At 25.0% G+C, this 16,303-nt stretch overlaps 1 protein-coding gene across 1 annotated transcript; it reads left to right on the top strand.

The window, feature by feature from the left end:
* Positions 1-8,502, top strand: LOC111026321 (acyl-CoA-binding domain-containing protein 5). Its single transcript, XM_022304380.1, has 7 exons — positions 1-443; positions 4,973-5,166; positions 5,518-5,647; positions 6,103-6,200; positions 7,753-7,903; positions 7,978-8,084; positions 8,169-8,502. Exons 1-7 carry the CDS (start codon positions 383-385, stop codon positions 8,322-8,324), a joined length of 897 nt encoding a protein of 298 aa, XP_022160072.1. The 5' UTR covers positions 1-382; the 3' UTR covers positions 8,325-8,502.
* Positions 8,503-16,303: the final 7,801 nt, after the last annotated feature.

Here is a 16,303-nt window from a genome sequence, read left to right as displayed (position 1 = left end):
TATCATGAATTATTGTTATCGCCTATTTCCGTAACACTTTTTGATGCAAAGAAACGTTTTATTATTTCAATTATAATGAAATGTATAATTCAATTAATTCAACAAACACGAATAGTGCCCTTGATCGGCCGATACACTCTTCCAACGTCATTTTGTCTAAATCCGATGTTGCGTGCGTTTATTCGAAAGTGATTATCATAAATTTAGTGTCGTCGAATTGTAATAATAATTATCATAAAATGAAAAGAAAATAGACTGTTCGACGTTCGTATTGGAGGATTGATCAGTTCGTCTTTCATATTTACCCTTAGGTACTACTTTACAATAATAACACCCCTGCGCTTCGTGTATTGTTTTGTTTCTATCCACATGAGTAGCAGCTATGTCCACACAAGAAAAGTTTGCGGCGGCTATAAACGTCATTAGGAGTTTACCAAAAAATGGTGAGTGTTATAGTGTTATGGACACAGATTGAAAATGCATTTGTATAGGCTTATTATATTTTTTCAAGAATGTGAATCACATTTAATGCTTATGTTAATATGCTATATGTGTTGCTGAGAATATTTTTGGGGGCTGTCCGACAACCTTCTTTTAGACATTTATGAAGCATTAATATTAACTGATGATTTATTATTAAAATCTTAAACTGTACACCCACTAACCTATGATATAGACTATGGTATAGCTGCCACTGCTACTTCCATTAGTCTTACCTATTAGTTATAAAATTATAATAATTGAGCCAATCAATGCATTAGTCAATTTTCAGATTGCACCAATCAATTTAAAACTAAAATGTCTGGTTGGTAGGTAAGCAACATTTTGTGTGTGATTAATTTTAAAAATTACTTTTCTAAATGGCATGATTCTATATCAAATTGTAGGTTCAAAGTATATCGGTTGTCAATTAATGTATATTGTTATAGCTTATAAGTATATGAGTAATTTTAATAATAATAATTAATATTTTATTTAGATTTATTTAGTAACATTATCTGAGTGTAATAATAGGTACCTTTTACTTAATATAATATCACCTACCTACTTGAAATTTTTTTTTATTTGAAAATTAGGATTTATTTATTTATTTGTTAGAAATTGTCTAAACATTGGATTAGTTACTAAACAACTAACAGATTATTATTTAACTAAGATTTAAAATTGTCTGTCTATAAAAATTATTTATTTCAAACAAGATTAATGCAGTTCATCTGTGTTTGAACATTAGAAATCTGCTTGTCATCCAGTCTTTTAGCTGCTTATACTTATAACTTTATTTTTGTTGTATTAGCCGAGGAGCTATTGCAGAAAATAATTTATGATAAAATATATCGTAACTTACATTAACATCTTGACTACTATCTTTGTTTATCAATAACTCTGATATTAATCTAGACGACTCGACTTCTTTCAAATTAATTTTACTTAAAAGTACTTAGTGTTTCTTCAATGCGTTTTGTAACAGGTAATCCTTGACAAATATCCAATAGAATATTCATTTGAATGACATTAAAGTTTACTATTTCTTCATTATTTTTGACAAAAATCTATGCATAAATGATAATACTAGTCTAAAATAAACATATTTATTGTTTTGTTATTTTATGTATATTTTAATTTTATAGAATAAATTGTGGTTTGTTTGCTTTAAATTGTTATAAATAGGTTATCAAATATAGTTTTCAATTTCTTCTTCCTTGCTAGGCGGTCCTACATCGTTTTTATGTTTTGTTTAAGTATAAGACAGCTTTAATTTTCCTTGGTTTATTTTAAACTTCAAACCTAATTTGATGCGTATCGTGTAGATTACCCTCAATTTATTGAAATGTCGTCTTAAGTTTTCTCTTCATCATCCTCCAATGTAGTTCCTGTGAATTTTTGCTGTATTCAGTTGGTTTTTATTGAACTGCTATCATTTCATTTTTCAACATACGGTTTTGTTCTTTTAATTTCTTATTTTTTTCTCAGACCTTTTGTACTGATTTAATAATATCTCACAATTGTATAAATAAAATTATGAAATTAACTAATTCTTTCATATCCAATACAATTTTATTTTAGTGATTATCTCATTTGTATTCCATTAAGAGTTCCTTTTCTATATTTGTTTCATCACCTGCCATAGAGGTATTTTAAATAACTTTGCCATTTTCCATGTTAATACTTTTATAGTATGCTAACCTTTTATAATACTAATTTTTCTGGAATTTATTTCTTAAAAATCAGCACATAAAAAAAAATATTTTACATTTTAGACAATATGTTTCTTTGTTGTATGTCGTCATTGCATTATAAATGTAACACAACATAATAATGTATTTAATAAAAAATACATAGTGTAATATACTTATATCATATTTGATGTGTTAACTTGCGTTTCAATACAGTTGAACGGTGTGAATTGGTTTGTGACATAGATATTCAATATCTTAAAACTAATATAATATTTTGAAATTATCAATATATATAGTAAAATAGGTACTTTCAGGTTATCTCGACTACCGCAGCAATTTATTGAATAAAATAATATATATTTGTATTATATTATTGACATTTGATTAACATTCAGTTATTACATTTATTAAATAGTTAAAGAGTGAAGTAAAAATAATTTTATTGGTATAAAAAACATTTTAAAATTTAAAAAAAAAATTAAATTATTAAAATCAAAAAAGCTTAGTTAATAATTTTTTGTGGAGGAAAGTATGTCTCAGTGCCCATTAGAATTCTAGAAAATGGATCGTTTGTCAAGTTTTGTCATTAAACAAATTCAGTCAGATAAGACTTTAGATAATGGAGGGCTGTTCCCCACAATTCAATTGTATATTATGATGAACAATAAAACAGATTAAAAAATTAAAATTAAAACAATTCAACAGATTACAACGAGGAATTGTAAATTATAAATAGATTCCTATACGAGGTAGTCGAGATAACCAGGAAGTACTGCAAAATATATTGATAAAAACATACAAATATTAACTACAAAATAATTTGCAAAAATTTGTGATTTTGACAAAATTTGAACTCTAATGACTTATAAAAAAAATTGTGTCTTACACACCTATGTACTTTTTCTATTTTTGAATTGCTATAAGAATAACTTATGAGAGATCTTGTATAATATTTTCAACTATACTATCGAATAATAAATCCATAATTCCAAATATCTTTCAATAACACAAGTAAAGCCAAAATATTTTAAAAACTATCTCATGTCAAGTAAACGCTAATATATACATTCAGTGAACATTTCAAGTCCTTAGTCATTTTTTAAAATTATAATGAATAACAAGGTTGATTTTTTGTCAATTGTTTTTCTTTAATTTTTTTTTTGTTTTTTCATATTATTTAAAAAGTTCCGAACATTTATATTTTTAACATCCTAATATACAATTGTACCAACTAAATCTAATTATAAAAACTTTAAAATTTGTTGTTGGATATGTGTAGTAATCATTGATCAAAAAATGAGTATATCATACATTATATTGTATGAACAGAAACAGTAAAAACTTATCTTTGATTTCAAATATGGTTAAGATCTTTGTTTTAAATATTTTACACCATTTCTGTAATTTAACTAAAAAAAAATAGAATATCTTATTTATCATTTGATTTACATAATATTTTTAATTTATTCAATAATATTGAATTCTATTGTTAGTTTGTTATTGAAGTTATGAAGTTATTGTAATTTTGGTTTTATTTGCATTCACCTTTGACCTACAGGTATACATCTCGTATACATAGAATATCAGTAAATATGCAAATATTATAATTATTGATGACTTGTGATGATACGTTATGTATGTGATCTATCAGATACATAAGACCTTCCATATTGGGCTAATAATTTTAGTCAAATTAAAAATCATAAAATTATGTTTCTTTATTATTATTAATTATAAGTTAGGCAAATATAAAACAATAGGTACAAGGATTACATTTAATAATGACAAAATATATAGCAAAATATCAGTAAAAAAATGTATAAATACACTGCAATATATCAAGATTATTCAAAAAATGTCATACAACTATTTTATTAAAAACAAATGTTTAGCAATACATTTTTTGTGTATCACTTATAACAATTTAAAAAAAATGTATGTTGCCTGTTAAGAGATTGGTGTAGAAGTATGTTGTCTGTACATTATATAGATATAATCATCTTGGTAGGTCACTTCCTAAATGAAGAGGTACCCAAAGAATTTATAATTATAGAAAACCAATAAATAAATATGGAGTGAAATAAATAAAAACAGAGTTTCATTAATAAATTAAATACATTTTTTTATTATTCTTATTTTAACAATAATATATTCAGAATATGAATACGAGACAAATAAATATTTTTTCATCAAGGAAGGTTTATATAGAGTTTGAATTGTTTGTTGCAAAACTACAAATTAATAATATTATTATTACTATTATTTTTTACTAATGGTTGTCATTGGTTACAATTTTTTTATTATTTTTTATGTTGTGTCATCTCGTTGGCCGTTACGGTATATGAGTTGGTCTTACCCCAATATTTATTGCCTGCCAATATGTTTCACAACAAAAAAAATTGTTTCCTCCATTTATGATCATCATAACACCACATATGAACAGTAAAATCACCTTCTATGGTCACCATTATAAATAATCAATTTTTATAACTTAAATAACTATACTGTAAAAAATAAAAATACCCATATTGTTATATAATATTATACCCTTAAATTACATTTCATAATTTTTGTAATTCTTTTTATTTTTATTTTTAACCTTTTTCTTATGCATGTTATTAAAAAATACTTAGTTACAAAATTATAATTTTAACTAATTATTTTTAGAACTTTTACTTATGAAATTAGATTTTGTGCATTTTTATGTATTTTAAATTGAAAAACCTTTATTTTTATTATTATTGATTGAGTATTGTTTAAATATTTGTATTATATTATCATTTAATTGTTTTTAGGTGCATACCAACCATCCAAGGATCTCCTGCTTCGTTTTTATGCATATTTCAAACAAGCAACTATAGGACCTAACAATCAGCCCAAACCCAGCTTTTGGGATGTTGTTAATCGAGCAAAATGGCAAGCTTGGTATAATTTAGGAGATATGTCAAAAGAGAAAGCAATGCAAGAATATGTCGATGAGTTAAAAAAGGTAGTTATAGAAAATAAATTTTCTATTTAAATTCAATTTAACAAATATTAATTAAACTCAAATACTTAATCTATTATTTTTATAATTGAATGTTGACAAATATTTGTATTGTGTGTTCAATATAATATAATATATATTATATGTGTATATTATAATACATTGTATAACTTATACATGATACTTATTATACTTAAAAATTAAATTAAAAACATAAAAACATACTTATTTTTTAAAAAAACGTGTTTTATTATACGTAATTTATTAGTTATTGCGTAATATTGTACTGGCTTCTCAGAAATATTATGTTGTTAATTATATATTTTGTTTACTGTGTTATATTTAAATTTTCAGATTGTAGAAACTATGGCTTATACAAATCCTGTGGCCGATTTTGTGTCTAGCTTGGATTCATTCTATGAATCAGTTTCCATTGATGACTTAGAAATGGTGGTTGGTCCAATTGAACGAGGCAATTTAATAGGTATATTAATTTTATGTTCTTTCAATATTTAATTAAAAAAGAAAACAGTGTTGAGAAATATGTAGGTTAATACCATTATTGTTCCTAAAATAAATCAAATTTTTTAAAATACTATTTTAAATATAAAGCTCTTGAAGTGGTCAAAATTTCATAATTTTCATAGTAACTAAAATATAAGTGTTTAATTAAATCTACATACTATATTGTTCATATATCATCAAGTTCTTCTTCTCAAACATTGTATAAAAACCTATTATCCCTTTATGTAAATTATTAATACACAATTGAATGTTTTCACTATAAGTACCTCTAAAAATGTATGTCAAAATGTCCAAATTGTCAATTTATTTATATTTAATAATAATAATAGTTAATAACTTTTATGTTCTTATAATATCCTGTCCTAGAAATTTTTTATAAGGATGTAAGTACTGTTATTGTTTTAATTTTTACAGAAAAAAATAGTTGCAGTTTAATTTCAATAAATGAACATCAAGATATAGCAGACACAGAAATAGATGAAGAATGTTTTCATGATGTATTTGACAATTTGGTCAGCATTGCATAAGTATTTTTCTAATTATAAGTCAAATACAATTTTACCATGTAATTATCCAAACAAGAAAACCAGCTGGTGCAAGTCAACAAAGTTCTAGAATAATGTTATTAGAACATCAGATTCCTCTAATGTTACTGATTGAATTAGGTTGTGGGTTATGACAGCTTTGAAAAGGAACGAAATGTATACAAAACTGTCTTTTGAATTAACCTGTACAATAGGTACAATAAATAACAACAATATTTTTAATAATAAGACATTAATACTGAATACATCAATACGATATGTTTAGAAGTACTTATGCCAAACCATTTTTAAAAGCAGCATATTTATCATATTGTAAGTACATTTTGGATTATGTATAACGTTTGTACGTCACAATAACAATTTTACTAAATAATATTATACTATACATTTTATGACTATTATCAGATAGAATTTTAAATATATTTAGTTGATATTTTTACTTAATTATTAACATGACCTGTTTGTGTTGTCTCAGTCTTACAAACGTTTGTGATAAGCAGTTTTAACTTTTGTGTAGTTATCTTTAATATTAAAGTGTATTGACTGATAAGTGATTATCAAACTTAAATGTTGGCATTATCTTTTTTTTCTCATAGTTTTATATAATATTTTCATTGTTGAGTAAGCTTGAAAAATTTTTAATATGTAATATTTTTTATACTGATAATTTGCTTAAAAATCAAAATATTGTAAAATTCAACTAGAGAACATAACTAATATCCTTATCTTTAACTTTAATTATTATGATAGTTGATTCATTCTAATATTTAAACTCAAAATACAAAATTATAATTGTTGAACATAAATACTGTTAGGCATTAGTAAGGCAGAGATAACACATGTAAGTATAACATCTTCTTAATTTAATACATTTATTTGTAAATGTACAATGTGCATAAATTATAGCGACTTTGCTACCTTTTTTTTTTATTTATTAGACTATTAATGTTTTTTAGTTAAATGTAATTGAAAAACAGTACTTGACTTTAATTAACTTGGTTTAAAAAAAAATATTTGATGGTTGTTACATGAATGTATTTTTCCTGATCCCTCCAAGTTTAGTTATTTGGTCAAATTAAAATACAATTTTTATGAAAATGTATGAAATTTAAATAACTATATGTGATAAACAATACAATACATAATGTACAATAATCTAAACTGCTATATAATAAATCTAGCACTACCCCTGCTACTCTGCGGGAAGAATGATCCTGTCTTGTAGAATCAACCCAAAGAGGCTCTATATTAAATATAATTTTCAAACTTTATAGAATAATTCTAAATTGAAAAAACTTTAGAACATTTTCACTGGACTTCTTGACCTCAAACTAGTTTTAATTTTTAATGTGTAGGTCAAATCGATATGTTAAATTGTATTTGATTCATTTTTATTAAGTTTTTATTGTAATTTTTTACATATTGAACACATTGGTGTTGCATACTTTAGTTTTAATAACTTCTGAGTCCTCATTGATAAGTCATAACTAATGATACATTATTGTTTTATTAATTTCAGTCAAGTGGAGGAGAGCGTTTGATCAATAGTCAAACGGTTAGTCAATATTTAAGTTCCAGTGACTACATTGAAGATTTTGTGCCCGAAAATTGCATTCCAATATCTCAACAAAATGGGAATAGTATGATGCAGTTACAATATTCAAATGACTGTTAGTATATTGTTATAAATTATCATTTAATAGTAATAATATAATAACTATTTTACATTTTTTGCTTTTTATAGTTTTAGATGAATTTAAATTACAAATAAGAAATACGGTATCAACTATGAAGTATGATCTGGATATTATAACAAATAGAGTTGTTAAAATAGAACTAAAATTAGATGAGGTAATATAAAAATGTATTGTACTGTACATTATATAATTAAATTCACTCAAACAATGCTGAGCAATAACTTAAAATATATTTCAGATAAAAAAATCAAGAGAACGAAAACATTATCAAACTTCATACTTTAATTTATTCCAGATTGCAGTCCTACTTGGTTGGCCCATTATTGTTCAGCTAATATTCAATTGGTTTAAAAGGCAAAATAGACAAAAAGCCTTAAACGTAAAAACTTTGTGATATTATATGTTCAGCTTAAAAGTGATAAAAGTTTAGTGATACCGTTAAATAACTGTTTACGTTAAGTAGTTATATACTCTTAGGTATCAAAAAAATGTGTTTTATCTACAAAAAATTACTTTCATAAGAAACAAAGAATTGTTGATAATTTTACCATAATTTTTTTACCTATGTAAGATACATATTATGTACGTTAAAAAGAAAAATATTTTTTTTTATTAACACTCACAATCACACTTAGGTAATTATAGATATTATTTAATTTTTATAAAAATCTTAGAAATATTTTAAGTATATACTACAGCAATATTAGTACTTGAATTGGTATAGTCTTATAATTTTTTTATTTTTCTTATTGTTTAACCATATTTTATTCAAACATGAATCATTTACAAATAGTTATTCTTGATTTTCAACTACTTTCTTTAACGATTAAAAAGTATAAATCTACACATATTTTTTTCCTGATAGTCCTTATTTGCTCAATATGTTTATAGAAAATGCTAAAAACATTTTTAAATTTTTTAGTTGTATTTACATTCAACCTTAATAAAGATAAAATATTTTTATATAAAAAGTGCCTCCATAATATTTATTTGAACTGAAATTTTTTACCATTAAAAACGGTTTATGATATTGACCAGTTACACAATGTATATTAATTATACAGAATATTATTGTATACATTTTAAAATACTGATTCATAACTTTTATATTAAAATACGGTTGAATAACTGGAAAATATTAATGTGCATTGTCCGACTGTGGTTGTGGCTTATGTAAACTATTAACAATTTAATTTGAATCTCCTTCATACTAACTAGAATTATTAGTTTTTTATATCAATTGTTCTAATATACTCTAATATTTTTTTAGTATGTAATATGTATATACGTTTAGAGCGTAATATATGATGACTGATCCAATTATATAAAAGAAAAAACTATGTCAACAAGTAATTGATTTAGGCATCAAACAAAGTAACATTTTTCATTTATTTTGTATTCAATATCTTAGGAGATTTTATCATGTTAGTCAATGTTATATATGAATTCTTCTGTTTAAGTATCCAGATTTTTTTTTTGTATAACTTATATTTGTGTGTACATCACATAATTGTATTCTATTTGTTAATGAAAATGTAATATTTAAATCTAATTTAGAATATATTTATTAATATTATTGTGGCAATGGTATCAAAATACGCCATCAAAACTTTTTAAAAGAAAAGTCTTCTAAGCAAAATATTTGTTTTGCTCAAATTTAAAAATGAGTTTGAAAGTTGACAAATGGTGTTTTGTATCTGCAACTAATTTGTATTATTTTATTTTTTGTTATGTAATGAATATTGTTAATTTTATTGTTTATGGAGAAGGTTATGACATTGGTTATTAATCTTAAAGTTTTTCAATCAATGATGGCAATATGTATTTAATAAATATTACACTTTGATTTATAACTTAATGTGTTCAAATTTAAAATTAATCTATCGTCCGCACTATTGTAAAAAAATAGCAATATCTCAAATGTTTCTTGTTTAGTAGACCTATTTAACAATTTAAAATTTAAAAAACATCATTCTCAACCTTATCCGAAACTAGTGATGTCTTAATTATTTCCATAATAATATAAACCATGATATCTATAATTTATAATTGATTACACTTAAATAATCGTATAAAAACTGTGATTTGTAGTTGAAAAAGTTTAGTATGTAGATTAATACTATATTAATAGTATAATACTTTATTTTATTTTATGATTTTTTTTGTTGTAATTATAAAAATACATTCTTACATAAAAAAATGTTGCATTGACCATGTATTACATTCTGAGCAATGAATATTTTGCAATTTTTTTTTCTATTAGTTTTTTAACTTATCATGTTTTTGTTTTTATACAGCAAGAATGCATTGATCACCAACTTTGACTTTCACAGTACTTTTCAAAATGATTGAAAGAAATGATAATATACACATTGTAACTCATTTTTAATTATCGATATAATGTTTTTGTTATTATTCAAAACTAGTGTTTTGAAAACAATGAATAGGAAGGAACTTAGCCTCTTTACATTTTGGCACCGCTATTTTCAAACTCAAATGGTGATACTATTGTTATAACAGATAATAGATAACACTCATTCTTCATCTAGAAATTGTGTATTCAACACTAACAACTTATTATAATTACAATAAGTTCATATTATACATTTTTAATATATTATTATACACAAATATTAATAACGAAGGAATAACTTTTGTTATAATAATAGTCTATGATAAATGGTAATATAATTGACAATGCCAAAATGGTCAATCTTCAATTATATAGGTACCTATCAAAAACAATACTTTTATTTTTTCATAAATCATTATTTATACTCTTCAATTTTTTATGTATTTCCAAAAGGCAATAAATTAAAAAATAAATATTCATATCATGAAATTTGAGGCACCTACTTATTAACAGTAGTGCCACAATTGCATATTACTTTAAATAAGATATGAAAGCTGGCATTTATATTATGAAAGCTAATCAACAGATCTTTGCTTTTAATTATTTTATCATTTTTTTATAGGCGTCAATGCTTCATTCTAATATTTACCACATTATTATAAAGCTAAGTGTGATGCAAAACTATGCCATAGATGCATCTTTTTTTTATAGATTTTCAGAGTACATGTAGTCCTATTTGAACCAAATTTTTAATATACTTTTCTGGTATGTGTAAAAACTATGGTATAACACAGATTGGGTTGTTCTATATTAAATTGTTTGTTTGTTTGTACCAAACGAATTCAATATTATGTAATACATACGTCGCACTCTTTTCTAAGAGTAGAATAAAAATTTGAAAATTATGAGCAGATGAAACTAAACAAACTGTCTAAAATGGAACATTCAAGAATTTCCTCGCTCACATAAAAATATATCAACATTTAAGCACTTATTTAAGATATAAATGGTAAATCTAATAATGTTTCAACCAAAAATTTCTTTTTGAGTAAATTAAGAAGATTGTATTTATTTTTGTTGTAAAATGTGTCGGGAGGAGGCGGTGCTCTCAAAAAATTGATAACTGCAAGAATGCTCTATGCACATCTTTACTACACTTTTGCATTACTCTTTAAATTGTTTTCCAATCAAAACAATGTGGCACTGGACACTGGTAATATACAATATTATACTGCAGTGTAACTATATACCTAAGTAAACACAATGCACTACATACAAACAGTGCCAGAATAACCGTTTGGCACCAATTTAAGCATATATGTTGGTATAGGTAGGTTAGGTATACTGACAATACAAAATCCATTTTACACAGCCAGTACAAGACACAAATGCCTATTTAATCGTTTTTCTTTATTTTTTTGCTTTTTAAAATATCATAATTATTACTAACTTATTCTCATTTTTGAGATACTTATTGTTAACTACCAGGCACTATGTTATTATAGTTACTGAACATAATAAACCGATTTATTAAACTATACCTAAGCTTTAGCATTAAATTGCTTCATGGCCATACATAATATTAATACAATTCACATAAAAATGTAACTGAACAATTTGTTGTCTACATTATTCTATTACCTGCTAACGCTTTTTTTAAAGTTTTTTTTTTTTTGACATATTTAACATTGTCTTATTGAACACCTTATATTGTATTTTGAGTAAAATAATTAATTGGTAGGAAACAATAAGTTTCAAAAACTGATAATTAATTTTTTTTCTGATAGGTAAACTTGTATGTACCTAACCTAAGTATAAGTAATAATAGTATTATAGCTAGTTCCTCCAGACTTCAGGGGCCGGGGCGTTTGCATTTTTAAAAGGTATGGTTTATTTCAGTGCATACTAGTTGCTTCCAAAAATATACAAATTGCCCCCCATCCTTATCGTAAATAAAAAGGTTAATGTACACTAGTTGCCTAAGATGATCAGGTACCTAGTTCATGATTCCCAAGAAAATTCACACTAGTTGCCTCCCGTATAGAATTAAGTAATGGCTTATAAACTTCACCATAATACACCATGTAAGTACACATATGTGTTATACTTATAAAAATTAAGTCCAGAGTAACATAATTATTTTTGTTTAATTAATTAATATAATTGATATCATACTATCATAGATATTTTTCTATTTTGTCATAGAGGTAAGCAACGTAATTTTATTTTAAGTCTAGGCAGAACTTCATACTAAAATTATAGATATTTAGAATTAATAAAAAATTGTTTTATTATTATTAAAGTGTCAGTCTTAAATACAAGTAGTAGATACCTAGTTATACAAATAAAAGGTATATTAAAAAGAATAGTAGCTATAATAATTAATCAATAAAAAGATATTTGGTAATTTAATATAAATCTACAATTATAAATATTAGGTATATTATATCTGCAAACAACATATTATGTATGGTTCATAAATTTCACCAAAATATTATACATTATAGGTACATGTATACAGAATAGGTAAATATACTGTACGTTATAAGTTATAATTATCAATTGTTTTATGTTGAGTAATTAGGTACCTAGTTAATGATAGATATATATAGAAGGTAAAGTTAAAAAACATCAGTCTCAGGCTTATACGATATTTATACAAAAATTACAAAACTATAAAAATTATAATATAATAAGTCAATACAAAACAGGTAGAAGCACCTTTACTTATTCAATACCTACAAATATATTTGGTGATATAATTAGTTAATAAAAAAACTATTTGCTATAACATTGCTTAGATTTATATTTTTTAGCCAAAATGTTTAGAACCACTTATACATATATAACCTGTCCATTGGAGGGCAACTAGTACTAGGCATTTTTCGTTTACGATAAAATTTAGAGTTAGAAATTTAGAGATAAAATATACGTCGGGAGGAAACTCGTATATAGTTGGGAAGCAATTCGTGTAAAAATTGTTGACCTTTTTTTCTTCAGGAGGCAACTAGTATGTGGCTGTTTATTTTGAGATGGCTTCTCCGCCAAATATTTCTGGCAATAACCTTCTTTTAACACTTAAGCTTATTATCCAAAATGTTTAAAGATTGTTTAATTTGAATACAAATAACCAATGTAACAATATTAACTAAATACAGATAAAATATTATTTTCATACTGCACCTATGCTGCCGTGCTTAGTAAAAATGCAGTAATTCCAATTTTCGGCATTATGGGATTATATAGCCAGATTTATACAGCTGTTTTGAACGTTTTTTTGAAGTGAAAACGACGTAATTCCATGTTGAAACCTGTCATATCTATTATATTCCAAACATAAATAATTAATTCAATATTTATTTAGATTTTAGTAACTAAAGCGCAGTGAATCCATGAAGATGCACCTTATTTATTGAGTGGAGATCCATTGGTTTTTCTTCTGATATATGCCACTACCTATTCAAAATGCATTATATCCATAAATTATCAATTAAATATTATCAGTAATTGATTATTTTATATGAAATATTTAACTATAGTTAAATAACATAATACTTTAATAAATAAATAATTTTTCAATCAAACATTTAGGTACCTACTACAGTACTACTATTAGTGTATTAACTGTAGTTTATAATATATAATATATATATATATTTTTTTTTTGACATACATAAGTTAGGAGGTACATAATAACATTAGTGATACATTTTATTGTTATAATTTATATCGCTTATATATTGTTGGTAATATATAATATGTTATGTACTGTTATTTTAAGGCAATTAATATTTTTAACTTTATAAATAAGAGGAGAAACTAAATTTGGTGTCCTAAGCCTTATTCATTGCAGTGTGAACATCCATAATCATATAAGAAGTAACTCCAACATTGTTGTGTACTTACTATGTTTTAGTTACTGAAATACATAAAGCGAAAAGGGGTAAGTCCATTCTAAGGTTAAAGGAATACACATTTTCTAAAAAAAAATGTATACTATCAAATTCTCTAAGTATGTAAAAATAAGTTAAATATATATTAAACTAATACAATTCAGTGAAAGTATAAAATTTGTTTTTTTCCAACCTTGGGAACTAATGAGTTAAACATCGATTCCAAGTCAAATAATATTCAAGGGCGGCTGTTCCATGAGTTTTAAGTTTGAAAAGGCGACAACATTTCGTACAAGATTTCCCAAAAATTTATTAACATTTTGGAGTACCTACCTAACTTCATTTTTGATAATCACGACAGTACTTAGACGAGTGTTTCGCGTTCTTTAGACAACAGGACAACCTCTCCAAAAATTGAAAAAATGCTAGTTGCATCACTACAAGACGTACTGGTATAAATAGGTATCCATGGCCAGCTGCTCTGTAATTCGAAATGGACACGGCAATGGCGTTCGACATTATTTAGTCGATATTTGGTCAGTGCCTACAATAATAGCCTGCAATAGGTATAAGTGGTCTATAGGCTGAAATGATTGTGCTTCATTGCACGTCTTGAATAAAAACAATGACCTGTACGGTTGATCACCTCGTGCTATAATATCCGGTAATTTCCAACAATTAGCAGCAGTTACCACTAAGGTCTAACCGTAGTAGATATATACTATATAGGTAATAGGTACCTGCTATAATATTATTATTAATCGGTGATTTGGTTACTAGGTGTAACGTTATAATAGCCGATCATAGTCACGTAAACTGCAAAACCAAATTTGATTTTCGACCGTAACTATAATATTATAAAATATATGCCCCCCCCCTCGATTTATCATATAATCGAGCTCAAACGTTTATTCTGATTTTTTGAATTGCAAGTAGGTGTAATATTATTTAAACGCAATAATATTGATTTCAAATACTTAGATTTTTTATTCCAAATTTCCTTACATGTTATCTACAATGTTTACTTACAATGTTTGGCAAGATTTATTATTTATGTTCATGGGAAAATGTATCTGGAAACTGCTTTAGAGTTTATCTTCGTTATGTTAAACATCGTTTGTGCATATTTGCATGCATATACATATATAATATATGATATATTTAATTAATGCACATATCTACCGACTACCATTATGCATAATATAATATTATAATACAATCAGTTCACTCGAAGTGTATTCCATGCAAGTTTGCCTATATAATGCGCCTGCATATTAATAAAGCATAAGCAATTGCTGTGATTATACTAGGTATTTATAATTATAACTATTAGATAAACTGCCTATTTTTAGTTTTTTTTTTTTGTAAATTATTATTGTGTCTCATTAAATTGGGTTTCAATGTTGTCATATTTTTCAATTATATAACTTCCACATACTTACTTTGAAACATTGATTACATTGATTATTATTTATTATGTGAAAACGTTTATTATTTTTGTATATGATAATTTTTCCTAGATATTTATAATTTTGTGCAAAGCAAGTAATAAGTGTAGTATTTTATTTTACAGTGATGCACTAATTGACAAATTGATTTAAAAAAAAAATATTTCAAATAGGTACCGTCGACATGTATTTCAAAAACCTTTCTTACGCAACTTATTGCGTAAAATAAAATTGTATTTTATAAAAAAAAGGCTGATACCGTTGAAGTGTATATGCCATTTTTATTTTATTCTTTGCGATCAATGGCAATTCTGAAATCTCATGCTGGTTTTTCCTCTCTCTCCCTCTATACATATATAATATATATATATCTTATTCGCCTTAAAGTTATCATATTTTATTTTCCTTATCTCCTTTATCGGAAAGAACTTTTATTAAATTATATCTGAGCCTGTATTCAATTTCCAATATTTTGTAAAATATTTTTTAGTTTTGTGTGCTGTTCTGAAAAAATCGTTTGATGAAAATAAACTACAACAGACCATTCAACAAAATTGAATACATAATATGATACTCATCGTCGTCATCGTCGTGAAAGCTTAACGCCAACACAATATTCCTGATTAAAATTAGGAGAAAACTCGTTGACACATCTCCCCACTATTGAATATCTAATGCA

This window comes from Myzus persicae, unplaced genomic scaffold, assembly GCF_001856785.1.
Source record: "Myzus persicae strain clone G006 unplaced genomic scaffold, MPER_G0061.0, whole genome shotgun sequence".
Taxonomy (NCBI): Eukaryota; Metazoa; Arthropoda; class Insecta; order Hemiptera; family Aphididae; genus Myzus; species Myzus persicae.
The sequence above is the reverse complement of the archived record's forward strand: the minus strand, read 5'-3'. Positions and strand labels throughout refer to the sequence as shown.

Excerpts from the sequence above, each read along its gene's own strand:
- LOC111026321 (XM_022304380.1), top strand. The coding sequence starts at position 383 with ATGTCCACACAAGAAAAGTTTGCGGCGGCTATAAACGTCATTAGGAGT. Across the intron at positions 5,167-5,517 it reads ATGTCGATGAGTTAAAAAAG|ATTGTAGAAACTATGGCTTA; the intron begins GTAGTTATAGAA and ends TTAAATTTTCAG. Across the intron at positions 6,201-7,752 it reads ATGATGTATTTGACAATTTG|TCAAGTGGAGGAGAGCGTTT; the intron begins GTCAGCATTGCA and ends TATTAATTTCAG.